The sequence below is a fragment of the Schistocerca nitens genome, chromosome 6 (genome assembly GCF_023898315.1).
Source record: "Schistocerca nitens isolate TAMUIC-IGC-003100 chromosome 6, iqSchNite1.1, whole genome shotgun sequence".
Classification (NCBI taxonomy): domain Eukaryota; kingdom Metazoa; phylum Arthropoda; class Insecta; order Orthoptera; family Acrididae; genus Schistocerca; species Schistocerca nitens.
This window is the reverse complement of record NC_064619.1, coordinates 28594634-28609523: the sequence shown is the minus strand read 5'-3', so window position 1 is coordinate 28609523 and position 14890 is coordinate 28594634. Positions and strand designations below refer to the sequence as shown.

Sequence of the window (14890 nt, the reverse complement as noted above, 5' to 3'; positions counted from 1 at the left end):
GCTCAAAGTCTTTTATAAACAAGATGGGCAGAAGAACACAACGACCTATCAATGATAGCTGGTGCAACTTTTCAATTAATTTGTTTATTAAGTAACGACAACTTTGAGGTGAGTGTATGCTGAAATGTCAGTGTAATCTTTTTGTGAAAATGTCAATCATTCAAAGATAACGCGCTCGGAAGGAGATCTTTGTTACAAAGGGCTACTACACCAAAGCTGAGGAGAATGTACCAACTGCACGCTTAAGATGCTTCTGTCTACTGTCAAATTCAGCTGGAGATATGGTGTGCGCATCAACGCTACATGTGCCTGTTGGAGTCCAACAGATCAGCATCAGTTGAACGCTGCATTGGAACGCACTGCTCAATATGGACTACAAGAACTCCAAACTTTCGGCGTTTACGTTGTCTTTCTAGGGTTCAGTCGTCGCAAAAACCGTAGAAATCTGCCTGATGACTAACGAGAACCTTACTTCAGTTAGGATAAAGTATAGAATTCGGTTCTTCCAGTGCTCAACTCTCGCAACATACAGTTCACTTTCCTAATGCCGACGGCCAGAAATCATCACCGATAATGCTGGTTTTGCGGTCACACAGAGAGTGCATAAATATGTTCACCGACTGGAATATCTTCAGGTACTACTTTCTGTGGGCACTCGTGCGCTGGGGCTGTCTGTGGTCTTGATACACGGACACTAGGACTGTACGGTTGCTCTGAAGATAGCTAGACATTACGCAACCAAAATATCAAGAGACAAGTGTTGGCTACGGCTGTTTCCCTGGAAGTTCATGGATTCGATTTTGCGTATTTAATGGTGATTTTCAAACTAATGTAGAAACCAATTTATTCATTCTGTTTATTAGATAACGTTGTTTATGAACGACTAAAATTAATTAGTACACTTATAAACTATTGTGATGACCCGTTATTATCTCTTAGCTTATTGCTAGGCAGAAAAATTTCAGTCTCGCATCGCGGTACTTTTACTGCAAAGAAAACCGTTGACTGCGCCCATTGCTCTAACGTGTGTTATCTGCAGAAGACCAATGACAACACCGTTTATGTGGCTACTGCAATCTATGCCACACACTAATATTCCTTTGGCAATGTAATTAAATTTTGTCATATAAAAATTTTCTAGGAAAGGGCTTCAATTTGAACGGCCGACACACGTTCCGAAAAGCAATCAAAGCCTGTTAACATCAACACGAGGTGGGTCAGGAAATTACAGGTTTGTTAGCTCAAAGCTATGTGACAGCATTTTAATATTCCTACCCAGCTATGTTTTATTTAATTTTCCCCCGTTATAACACATGTCATTACTGTTTAAATCCCGTGTAATTCTGAAACGCATGTTTGTGACAGCGTCATCGGTGGTCATGGGCACGACTACATATTATCTCTTCAGCAGAGTTTGTCTGCTTTCGAAGGTGACGCTGGAATTTCTTAGATGGAAGCATCATTTGATAAGATGTATGTTGGTTGGCTGAGACATCGTGAAGTGTAAATATATACACTACTGGCCATTAAAATTTCTACACCACGAAGATGACGTGCTACAGACGCGAAATTTAACCGACAGAAATAAGATGCTGTGATATGCAAATGATTAGCTTTTCAGGGCATTCACACAAGGTTGGCGCCGGTGGCGACACCTACAACGAGCTGACATGAGGGAAGTTTCCAACATATTTCTCATACACAATCGGCAGTTGATCACCGGTGCCTGCTGAAACGTTGTTGTGGTGCCTCGTGTAAGGAGAAGAAATGCGTACCATCACGTTTCCGACGTTGATAAACGTCGGATTGTAGCCTATCGCTATTGCTGTTTGCCGTATCGCGACATTGCTGCTCGCGTTGGACGATATCCAATGACTCTTAGCAGTATATGGAATCGGTGGGTTCGGGAGTGTAATACGGAACGCCGTGCTGGATCCCAACGGCCTCGTATCACTAGCAGTCGAGATGACAGGTAGCTTACCCGCATGGCTGTAGTGTATCGTGCAGCCACGTCTCGACCCCTGAGTCAATAGATGGGGGCGTTTTCAAGACAACAACCATCTGCACGAACAGTTCGACGACGTTTACAGCAGATTGGACCATCTTCTCGGAGACCTTGGATGCGGTTACCCATGACGCCTGCGTTGGTGTACTCAACGACGAAACTGGGTGCACGAATGGCAAAACGTCATTTTTTCGTATGAATCCACGTTCTGTTTACAGCATCATGATGGTCGCATCCGTGTTTGGCGACATCACGGTGAACGCACATTGGAAGCGTGTATTCGTCATCGCCATACTGGCGTATCACCCAGCGTGAAGGTATGGGGTGCCATTGGTTACACGTTTCGGTCACCTCTTGTTCGCATTGACGGCACTTTGAACAGTGGACGTTACATTTCAGATGTAATACGACCCGTGGCTCTACACTTCATTCGATCCCTGCGAAACCCTACATTTCAGCGAGATAATGCACGACCGCATTTTGCAGGTCCTGTACGGGCCTTTCTGGATACAGAAAATGTTCCAATGCTGCTCTGGCCAGAACATTCTCCAGATCTCTCACCAATTGTAAACATCTGGTCACTGGTGGCCGAGCAACTGGCTCGTCACAATACGCCAGTCACTATTCTTGATGTACTGTTGTATTGTGTTGAAGGTTCATGGGCAGCTGTACCTGTACACGCCATCCAAGCTCTGTTTGACTCAATGCCCAGGCGTATCAAGGCCGTTATTACGGCCAGAGGTGCTTGTTCTGGGTACTCATTTCTCAGGATCTATGCACCCATATTGGGTGCAAATGTAATCACATGTGAGTTCTAGTATGATATATTTGTCCAATGAATACCCGTTTATCTTCTGCTTTTCTTCTTAGTGTAGCAATTTTAATGGCCAGTAATGTAGTATCCCTCTGAATGTTGTTTATACATGCACCGAGTGTTCCGAAACTTTTTCTTGAAATTGATACAGAAAGTCGGCCACATCACAGAAAATATATTGAACTAGACTTCATACGGTCCCTGACTGCCATTTCTGATACCAAGAACGATTTGCGCAGAAGGAAGATTAGCATACTAATGACAGCAGTAGCATTCTCAGGAACTGTTCAAATGAGCGGCCGTTGGCCTGGAAACACTCAGTACATCATCGGACCACTGGTTGTCGTGTCCATTCGAGGATTTCTTGCATATCCGCAATGCTACCAGCATCGGCGGCAAGTCTACCGACGACGTCTTCTTTTGTTTCCGACCGGATTTCATATACAAGCTGCTGCATATGCCGCTAGAGAAAGAAAGTCAGATACGTGAGGTCATGTGAGTTACGTGACCAGGTTGCACGGCCACCTCGGCATCGACTCCCTGTGGCGGTTCTCAAATGATTCGTCACAGGAATGTTGAAATGGACTGGCGGTCCATCGTGCTGGAAGTATAGTGGGTGTCTATCATTCACAGGTAAGTTCTCCAGCAGTTATGGCGGTAAGTGTACCACGAAAATGCAACATATCCGTCCGTTGAGGTGCAGTGGAAGAATGTATGGACCAATCAACCTATCCTCGAGAATTCCGGTCCACACGTTAACTGCAAATCGCAGTTCATGAGCACGATGATGAGTACCTCATTGATTCACATGTGCCCAAACATGTGTGCTGCGCATACTCAAACAGTCTTTAAGAGTAATCAAAGCCTCATCGGTGTACAGGACCTTGGCCGGAAACATGGGTCCAGAGCAGTCTGCTGTATAAACCGCGTGCTAACTGCAATCGTTGGGGGAAAATCTTCAGATGCTAATACTACTGCGCATTGAAGATAAAAAGGATGGATCTGATGGTCACCTAACATATTCCACGTCAGTCTCTGTCTGACGCCAAGGATTTCCTCAGTAGGTCGTGTACCTGCTGATGGAGTGTCTTTAACACGTCGCAGAAGGTCGTTTTCTACTTCGGGAGATCGCACTGTTCGATTCCGTCCAGTACCATGCATACTTGCGCGGCGAAAGGCCTGTTTCAAGTAGCAAGCGACGCTGATGTCACAATGTTTGGTGCTGTCGAGATTCCCTCATAGCAACTCGTCCATTTCCATTCCAGGATCTGTATACAAGATGCGTCTCAGGCATTTCAGAGTAAGCGAACCGTCCCATCTTCACTGTTGTGCCACAAAGCTGTGATAACTGCGACTGAATTGGGGCGTTTACAATGAAGTCGTCGCTGGTGTCACAAGACGGTCATGATCGCACGTGAGTCGGTATTTTTCCAAGCAGACTAAAAACCAACCGCAAACAGAGCAGTTCTTAACCTTTAGTACACAAACCAGTCACCGACATCGACACTACATATCTCGTCACCACCACAAACAAAATGTTCCCTAACAGTACAGGTTGACATCAGAGACCATATGTTCTCAGTCGAAATATATATACTTTGATATTATCTACATCCTGTATTAATGTAAACTAATAGTTGCGTCACAAAGAGAATAAATCATTGATATCTCGTACAATAGTTTAGTAATTCAATGGAAAGTTGTTATTTAATATGTAATGATTTTTTTTAAATAAGAGAAAAAGCTCAGTATATACGATTTATCTAATATGGTCAAGGAAATGAAAACGTTTCTGCACAGAAGAAAGCATTGAAATTGAAAGATCGTAAGAAAACGTTGAAATACCTGAAAAATGTCACCTTTTGCTGTAGTGAAACCATATGCAAAATCAAGATTACAGTAAAGAAAGTAAAAAATCCTGTTCCAGTGGACTATACAAGCAATACCTGGAACACATCCTGCCACTTAAATATTTAGCGGTGATACATACAGCCGACATGAAACGGGTCGAGCACATAGAAACAGTATTAAAGAATGTCAGCGACTAAGGTAATTTCAAGAGCCTTGGGAAAGCGTGGACTGGAAAGGAATCGCATACATGACGCAAGCACGGAAAAGTTTTAAAGAATTTCTCGTTTGGATTCCTTACCAAGAAGGTATGACAACAAACATTAACCGACTTCAGAGGCGCCTTGCTAGGACAGTAGAACTTCCATATAGGTCACATGAACTGTAGCAGAGATGTTCGAGTAACATAAGAAAGTCGGCCTACTTCTCTGTGTAACACTGGTACGTCACAGAACATTTAATTGAGAATGCTTATGCTAGAATTCATAAATTTGCTATAAGTCTCATAAGACAAGGCAGACTGGGACCTGTACGGGACCTGCACAGTGTCTGATATCCTCGCTGCATTCTTGAACGGAATAAGTCAGAAAATCACTAACACTAATACGAAGTTTCTTCGGCTACATACTGAACAGTGACCAGCGGAGTATATATGTAGATACAGATGTAGCAGAAACATTTAGAAAGTTTCCAGAATGAGATTTTCACTCTGCAGCGGAGTGTGCGCTGATATGAAACTTCCTGGCAGATGAAAACTGTGTGCCCGACCGAGATTCGAACTCGGGACATTTGCCTTTCGCGGGCAAGTGCTCTACCAACTGAGCTACCGAAGCACGACTCACACCCGTTACCCACAGCTTTACTTCTGCCAGTATCTCGTCTCCTACCTTCCAAACTTTACAGAAGCTCTCCTGCGAACCTTGCAGAAAGGCAAAGGTCCCGAGTTCTAGTCTCGGTCGGGCACACAGTTTTAATCTGCCAGGAAGTTTCATTTAGAAAGTTGTGTAGAAAAAATGAGTCTTCGACACAAACATGTGCACGATTCGCCGTATGTAAAGTTTTAAGATGCACTTTATGTTCAGTCCTCGGTTCGCCGTTTATTGCCAAAAACATCAATCTTTAAGTTGCACAATCATCACTTGAAGCTTTAATCTGGCTATCAAAGTATAATGTTGGTGGTTTAATTCGCTATAACTGATGGCAAATGAACTCTGGAAGACAGAACAGTTCTACAAATTTCTCATTAGGCTTATCTTTCCTGGATACGTGTTACTTATTCCTTCCGTCAAAGAATATAGTAGTGCGATTTACGCGCTTGGCTAGCAAATTTTACTGAAGGGCAGGCGTGCCTCGTGGTGTTTTCATATTTTGGTCCAATCACTGTCTTAATACGAGTAACACAGTTACCAGCTTTTGCCATACATAGTCACTTAGTTGTTCAGTTTATTCCACATTTTTACGTCCAGTTCATCTGTATTTGTTACATAATCAGGAGCAGCGTTGTGCAACTGCCTGTACCATTACTCAGACTGAGCAGACCCTCTAGGTCACTCCCGTGTCCTTAAGACGTACGCGTGCCAGAGCGCCTGTCGAATGTATCTCTTCTTTTAATTTTTCTTTTTTTTGGGTGTGTGATCAGTCTTCTGACTAGAATGATGCCACCGCCACAAATTCCTCTCCTGTGCCAACATATCTATCTCAGAGTAGCACTTCCAACCTACTTCCTTAATTATTTGCTGAATGTATTCCAGGCTCTGTCTTCCTCTACAGTTTTTGCCCTCTAGAGCCCTGTCTAGTACCATGGAAGTCATTCCCTGGAGCCTTGAGGGCTGTTCTGTCATCCTGTCCCCTTCTCCTTGCCAGTGTTTTCCACATATTTCTTTCCTCTCCGAGTCTGCGCAGAACCTCCTCATTCCTTAACGTATCACTCCACCTAATTTTCAACATTCGTCTCTAGCACCACATCTCAAATTCTTGGACTACTTTCTGTTTCGGTTTTTCCACAGTCCATGTTTCACTACCGTACAAAGCTGTGCTCCAAACATAGATCCTTAAAAATTTCTTCACCAAATTAAGGTCTATGTTTGATACTAGCAGACATGTCTTGGCCAGGAATGCCATTTTTGCCAGTGCTAGGCTGCTTTAGATGTCCTTGCTCAATTCGTCATTCGTTATTTTGCTGCCTAGGTAGCAGAATTCCTTAACTTCAACTTCTTCGTGATCATCCATCTTGATGTTAAGTTTCTCGTGGTTCTCATTTCTGCTACTTCTCATTACTTTCATCTTTCTTCGATTAACTCACAATCCATATTCCGTGCTCGTTAGACAGTTCATTCCATTCAGCAGGTCATGTAATTCTTCTTCACTTTCACTCAGGATAGCAGTGTCATCAGCGAATCGTATCGCTAATATCCTTTTACGTTGAATTTTAATTCCACCCGTGCACCTTTCTTTTATTTCCATCATTGCGCCTCCGCTATACAGATTGAACAATAGTGGTGACAAACTACTACCCTTTTTATTCCTAGCACTTCGTTCTTCCCTCTTTGGATAGTGAGGAGCGTAAAAAACTACCCCATCATCCATGGCATTTGAATTTATTACTTGTTTGATACTAACGCTATTCACTACAATTCGCAGATCGTAAACACATACACCAAGGAATGTCCCTGGAAAATTATGTCATTGTACAGCAGATAGTACTACGTAAAAATGAAATTGCATGGAAAAGTTCGCCAGACATGAAGGTAAATGTATGTACAAATACTTGTGAAATATTATATTAGAACAAATAAGCCCTCGGTCACAAATATTAAGTCAAAATTGAGCAGGTTTCGACGTTACTATGAGCGTCGTCTTCAGAATTAGACTAACTGTTCTAAAACATATTAGGTATATAAAACATTAATTAAATTAAAGTTTGTACTCACTGGAAAAGATGCAGTACTTATAAGTCACATATTAAAAAAGATCTAAGCCGGAAAGGCGACGTCATGATTAGTTCTGAGATGACGAGCCGCTAAGGGCTGCTCGTACTCTGAACAAGGGTTGCAACCTTGTAAGTATTGCATCTTTTCCAGTCAGTACAAACTTTAACTTTATTAATGTATTATATACCTAATATGTTTTAGAACATTAGTCTAATTATGAAGACGACTCTCACAGTAGCGTCGAAACCTGCTCAATTTTGACTTAGTATTTGTGATCGAGGGCTTATTTGTTCTAATATAATTCTGACACGGTCACTGAACCTTAGCAGCTATGTTCAAAGTTTTACGTGTGAAATATGTTAAATATTTGAAATATATTTGACACATGCGCATGCGAATAAGGCCACAAGGAAAAAGCTCATCTTAAGCCCCTGTGACAATTTCGATGAAATTTGGTACACATATTAATATCACTTTGGAAGAAATACTGCAGTCGTTAAAACGGTCACCTCCCTATTGGCATGAGTGTGATAACATGGAGAGAGATGGGACGGCGAGGAGAGGTTCACACAGTGAGGGAGAAAGGGGATATAGGTGCAGATAGAAGGAGGACTATATAGACACAGATGACAGTGGACAGTGAGAGATGACAGGAGGAGATGGACAGAGCAAAGAAAAAGGCGGAGATGGACAGAGACAGGGGGGGGGGGGCAGAGATAGATAGAGAGGTGGGGTATGAGAAGATGAACTAATAGGGAGGAGGAAACGGCCAGAGAAAGGGAAGACAAGGTAGTGGATAGAGAGAAGTGTGAGGAGGACATGGATGCAGAAGGGACAGGGGATGAATGCACAGGGAAAGTTGGGGAGGAGAAAATGCACAGAGAGGAGGGGAGGAGGAGGTGGACAGAGAGAGGGAAGCAGGATACAGAAAGAGAGGAGGAGGGGGAGATGGAATTAGAAGGGGAGAATGACAGAGGGGGAAAGAGAAGATGGGCACAGGGGGCAGGAGCAAGAGATGGACAGGGGGAGAGGCAGGAGGAGATGGAAAGAGTGGGAGATGGAGTGGTGGATATGGAGAGAAACTGGGGAAAGGATTAGATTGACTAATAAATGGGGATCGAGGCTGGTCAGTGATAAAAGAAAAACCAAAATGGGTGAGACCATCTTATTGTGTGAATACTAAGTGAAAATAAATGCAGCAGTTCATTACTCTACGTGCGACCTGTGGTAAACTATACGTGATTGTGGCTGGTGCCCATCTTCTAACCTTGTTAACAGGGATATTTTGAGAACCGGGCATTTTTCTAATTTTTAAGTATGTGGCCTTGTGGATCAGACTACGAGAATATGGGAGCTTACACATTTTGAACCTGTTAAATGCGACGTATTGTTATCAATATTAGCTAATAAATACCTATGATTGCATGGATGTCCCTCGCGTCTGAGAGACTGTGGTACATGAAATCTGTTTGTGTGCCTACAGGTGGTACGGGCAGCCAGTCCAGTTCTGCTTCGAGTCATCGCGTTGGGCGCGTTCTTCATCTACTGCACGGTGAGTTAAAAGCGGAGACCCTAACTGAACATATCAGCAACTATTATTCAGACCGCACGCTCTACCATGTCGTACTGAAAAAACCAATTGTGTTTTTGTCCTTGTGTAAGAAGGATCTGAATCAAAAATGTACTTCTTAAAATACTTGTTTGTATGAAGCTCCCATGTTTCAGTAGAAAAGTGACAGAACAAGTGAAGATTTACAACTATTTTCAAATCTTCATATGTAAAACGGGCCTGCAATCGAAACAGGTCATGGTTAGAGTTTACGTAGAGCCGCTGCAAAAGCGGTGTTCTTTAGTACATTCCCTAGTTAACTGTCTACACTAGGTGCCGAGATAACACAAACTGCTCTTTGGAAGCATCTAAGAGTGAAACGAAAAATATAAAGTAGATTAAGAGATTACCAGTTTGATATATATATGGTTAGGGCCAGCTGAGTAACAATTTCATTGCCGCAGATAGTAACAGAGTTAAGATTTAGGAAAAACATTGGAAAATTCACTTCATTCGTTTACTGGCAGAATTCATTAGAAGATCTGGGATGGAACAAAGTTGTTTTACTGTTAGGCAACGTGGTATCGTCTACAACAGGAGTAACCAACCTTCGTCAGCTACCACCTCCTTTTGTACCTCAGTTAATAGTTAAATTTTGTAGCCGCCCACGGGTTCAACAGTAATGATGGTTTAAGAGGTGCATGCGGAGTGTGAGTTCCGATGGTCGACAAAGAAAACAAAAACATCACTATGATTAACGTGTTTCCTAGTACATTTACATAGCTTCACTGGATACATCACAAGATAGTCACCACCATTGTTGAGGCATTTATCGTAGTGGTGCTCAATTAACTATACGCCCATGTAATAGGAGACTGCCACCATAGTCCGGAGCTAGGAAGTCACTTCAGTCTGCCCTCAGCATCGTTTCCGTGCCAGAAAACACTTTATGAGAAGAAATTGATGAAAATCACTTGGTCGGGGCTGTAAGATGGATTGTTGAAGATCTCCCTTCCAAAATGATTCAACACATTTCGTGTTGCTTTGGCTGTATGGAGGTCTTGAATTGTCATACGCAAGAGTAGGGCCTCGTGTCAGAAAACTCCTTATAACATATTCTGGATTACCCTCCTACAATTTATCAGTGTCTGCGAATGACAATGAGGATTTGTGGTCTCCCATCGCAGTAAAAATTCGTACAAGACTACACCACGTCAGTGCCAAATGGCAGTGCTGGTTCATCCATCAGTGAACTGCCTGCATCATCGTCTGACCATACGGTCATTCATAATGTGTCCATATACGTCGCATAATTGGCGATGGATTTGTGCCGGAGATGGCTTTTGAGTGTGCAAAAATCTAACTACACGAACATCGTAGTTGGCGGTAGACAGTATCAGAACAGCCACTTTATCCAAGCGCTGTGCGATGACCACTGCCGCCACATAACTGAAACCGCGCTGAATTTCTCCCACATACCTTCCCTCCACTCGTGCCCGGAGGCATTCCTATCTTAACTACTCGTGCTGTCTCTGGACGCGAGCGTAACTTACTTTCTGGATGTAAAGTAGGGAAGTAACTACACTTTAAAATATTATAAACCATGGTTACAACAAACTAAAGCATATAGTAATAATTATTTACCAAATAAGTAGTGAAAACTTTTTACTAGTTTAACGAAAGTGTTTTAGTTCCTTTTCCACCTATCGGCCGCTAGAGTGGGTTAGGGATCAAGCTAATTACCAGTGTTCTACAGGAAGAGCAGAGTAATTCATGTACTTTATAAGAAGGAGGCATTAGTAATAAGTACTGTTGAATCGAAACAACATGCCGAAATAGAAAATGATATATGAGACAGTTTGTCACTATCGTAAGTAATATACATTTATATACAGGGTGTTACAAAAAGGTACGGCCAAACTTTCAGCAAACATTCCTCACACACAAATAAAGAAAAGATGTTATGTGGACATGTGTCCGGAAACGCTTAATTTCCATGTTAGCGCTCATTTTAGTTTCGTCAGTATGTACTGTACTTCCTCGATTCACCGCCAGAGTGCTACGGGAGAACCAGTTGTTTCCGTACCATGTACAGCGTGTGCAGGCAGTATCAGCAACTGATTGGCCTCCATGGGTACACTTCTGCGAATGGTTCATCCAACAATGTGTCAATCCTCATTTCAGTGCAAATGTTCTCTTTACGGATGAGGCTTCATTCCAACGTGATCAAAATGTAAATTTTCAAAATCAACATTTGTGGGCTGACGAGAATCAGCACGCAATTGTGCAATCACGTCATCAACACAGATTTTCTGTGGTTGGGCAGGCATTGTTGGTGATATCTTGATTGGGCCCCATGTTCTTCCACCTACGCTCAATGGAGCACGTTATCATGATTTCATACGGGATACTCTACCTGTGCTGCTAGAACATGTGCCTTTACGACACAACATGTGGTTCATGCACGATGGAGCTCCTGGACATTTCAGTCGAACTGTTCGTACGCTTCTCAACAACAGATTCGGTGACCGATGGATTGGTAGAGGCGGACCAATTCAATGGCCTCCACGCTCTCCTGACGTCAACCCTCTTGACTTTCATTTATGGGGGTATTTGAAAGCTCTTGTCTACGCAACCCCGGTACCAAATGTAGAGACTCTTCGTGCTCGTATTGTGGACGTCTGTGATACAATACGCCATTCTCCAGGGCTGCATCAGCGCATCAGGGATTCTATGCGACGGAGGGTGGATGCATCTATCCTCGTAACGGAGGATATTTTGAACATTTCGTGTAACAAAGAGTTTGAAGTCACGGTGGTACGTTCTGTTGCTGTGTGTTTCCATTCCATGATTAATGTGATTTGAAGAGAAGTAATAAAATGAGCTCTAATATGGAAAGTAAGCGTTTCTGGACACACGTCCACATAACATATTTTCTCTCTTTGTGTGTGAGGAACGTTTCCTGAAAGTTTGGCCGTACCTTTTTGTAACACCCTGTATATTTTGAAGAGAGAATGGAGCAAGCGCAGAAGTTTGTCTTTCTTTGAGTTGTTCGTAATGAACAAAAAGGAAAAGTCGTATTTCACAGTTAGCTGAGAAAGTTCTAGGGTTTGTCTCAGCTGCCTAATCGGAGAGAGTTTTCTTCCTCCACCAACAAATACTTCTTTCTTTGCGATGTGTGAGATTTGTGTCTCAAGTGTATGTGTTAGCTGCAATGGATGTATGTAAGTTGTGGTACCATATCTGTGTCGTGTGATGTTGCCGGCATACCGCCTACCTCTCTTGACTAGCGCCAGCGTGGCCGTTGATTCCTCACCTTATAGATGAATCTTTATGAACAATTTAACAAGATTCACTTCCCCAGAGAGACTTGGATTTTTATCCGTGCCATTGGCGCAAAGTATTGTGTTCAAGAGCTTTATGCCACAAACTGGCCGACCCTTGGAGGCCAAGTGTAGGCTGCGATTATTTTTTACAGCAATAGAATCTAATCGCTTACCTCCATGTCGAGAGCTACTGCAGAAGTGAGCGTCAGCGATTTTAGCTACTTTTTTCCTTTTTTCTTTTGAGAGATTTTTAAAATATTTTTCCTTCTTGAACTGCCATCCTCCACCAAAAATAACCTTAACTGAAATCAATATTTCTCTAAAACAAAAAAGTACTGGAATTTATGGTTTTCTTCTTTCTAACCTAATGTCACGTTATTCTTTCTTCTTTTAACTTGCATGTAAACATTCCCATCTGTCGGTAAACGATCTTGACGAGACTTGACGGGTATGTAGAGGAGAAAAATAATGTAACGCGTTTTTTTTTCTTTTTGCTTGTGCTTAATTTCACTGCTAATGGGTAAATCAAATATAAGTAAAATAAATAACTAGACTAATAACGAATTTTTAGATATTTTTATTAGTTATGGTTAAAATACTCTAACAACTCTTTGTGTATAGCTTATTTCAGAAACCAGCTTTATTACACATGTATATAAACAGCTTGAAAGCTTCTTTGATTTATCCAGTAACAAAATTTTCATGTTTCGGAATTATTAATAGTGGAGCGGTGTTCTGCAGAATTTCAAAATATTACAAAATTCGTTTATAAATTATTCAGTTATGTTAATTACGTATCAAATTTTATATGAGAATCGATTTTATATACAACTATTTCGAAGAATTTCCCTCCATACCCAATATGCTAAGCTACCTTTTGAGGTGCGTTTTCCCCTCAAAAATGAAGCTGGGCACCAGCAAAAGTACAGTTATTGCTGCATTATGGCTCCTCTTCACAACGCCAAGTTTCATCAAGATCTCTTATTGGCACTTGGGAATGTTTCCTTCTTCGTCACACATCTTAACAGTATTACAATCTTACAAAACCCAATTGTTGATTATTTTCAAATAATGATTTTTTAAAATATTGCTTGTACATGGAAGGGAAACCCAAGTGGAAAAACTCAATTTGCTGTCATCGGCTTGGCTGCTAAACTATACCTGATAACATTAAATAAATAAATTTGGAAGATTTAAGCAAGCTTTGTTTCTTTCAAGACAATGTTTCTGTTGCACTGAGAGCGTGAAACGAAGGAAGCGTTGAAATGTTTTCAGCCTATAGTTATGATATGCAAACATATCAAAATAAAATTTAAGTAATGGGACTTGCAGGAGGTGCCAAAGCTGCATAGCTAAATGTTAGGCCTGGGTAACAGACACTTGAGGACGAATTTTGCTGTGTGAGAAGTAGAATAGATAAAGATGCAAGAAAGACCCAATGGAAAAGACTGGAAGAGGCTAAATGTAGTTCTGAAAAAATATGAAATATGAGGCAAAATAACAGCAAACGTACACTACCGGAATGGAAATGCAACACCCTCATGGTCAGTGGCACCAAGCTATATACACTCCTGGAAATTGAAATAAGAACACCGTGAATTCATTGTCCCAGGAAGGGGAAACTTTATTGACACATTCCTGGGGTCAGATACATCACATGATCACACTGACAGAACCACAGGCACATAGACACAGGCAACAGAGCATGCACAATGTCGGCACTAGTACAGTGTATATCCACCTTTCGCAGCAATGCAGGCTGCTATTCTCCCATGGAGACGATCGTAGAGACGCTGGATGTAGTCCTGTGGAACGGCTTGCCATGCCATTTCCACCTGGCGCCTCAGTTGGACCAGCGTTCGTGCTGGACGTGCAGACCGCGTGAGACGACGCTTCATCCAGTCCCAAACATGCTCAATGGGGGACAGATCCGGAGATCTTGCTGGCCAGGGTAGTTGACTTACACCTTCTAGAGCACGTTGGGTGGCACGGGATACATGCGGACGTGCATTGTCCTGTTGGAACAGCAAGTTCCCTTGCCGGTCTAGGAATGGTAGAACGATAGGTTCGATGACGGTTTGGATGTACCGTGCACTATTCAGTGTCCCCTCGACGATCACCAGTGGTATACGGCCAGTGTAGGAGATCGCTCCCCACACCATGATGCCGGGTGTTGGCCCTGTGTGCCTCGGTCGTATGCAGTCCTGATTGTGGCGCTCACCTGCACGGCGCCAAACACGCATACGGCCATCATTGGCACCAAGGCAGAAGCGACTCTCATCGCTGAAGACGACACGTCTCCATTCGTCCCTCCATTCACGCCTGTCGCGACACCACTGGAGGCGGGCTGCACGATGTTGGGGCGTGAGCGGAAGACGGCCTAACGGTGTGCGGGACCGTAGCCCAGCTTCATGGAGA

At 42.7% G+C, this 14890-nt stretch overlaps 1 protein-coding gene across 1 annotated transcript in view; it reads left to right on the top strand.

Annotated features, from left to right (window-relative positions):
• The window catches only part of LOC126262729 (probable G-protein coupled receptor CG31760), a 682895-nt gene that overhangs the window by 518590 nt on the left and 149415 nt on the right, over window positions 1-14890 (top strand). Inside the window, exon 5 of the mRNA XM_049959532.1 lies at window positions 9081-9149. Coding sequence (XP_049815489.1) covers window positions 9081-9149 — 69 coding nt within the window. The remainder of the gene's footprint in view (window positions 1-9080; window positions 9150-14890) is intronic.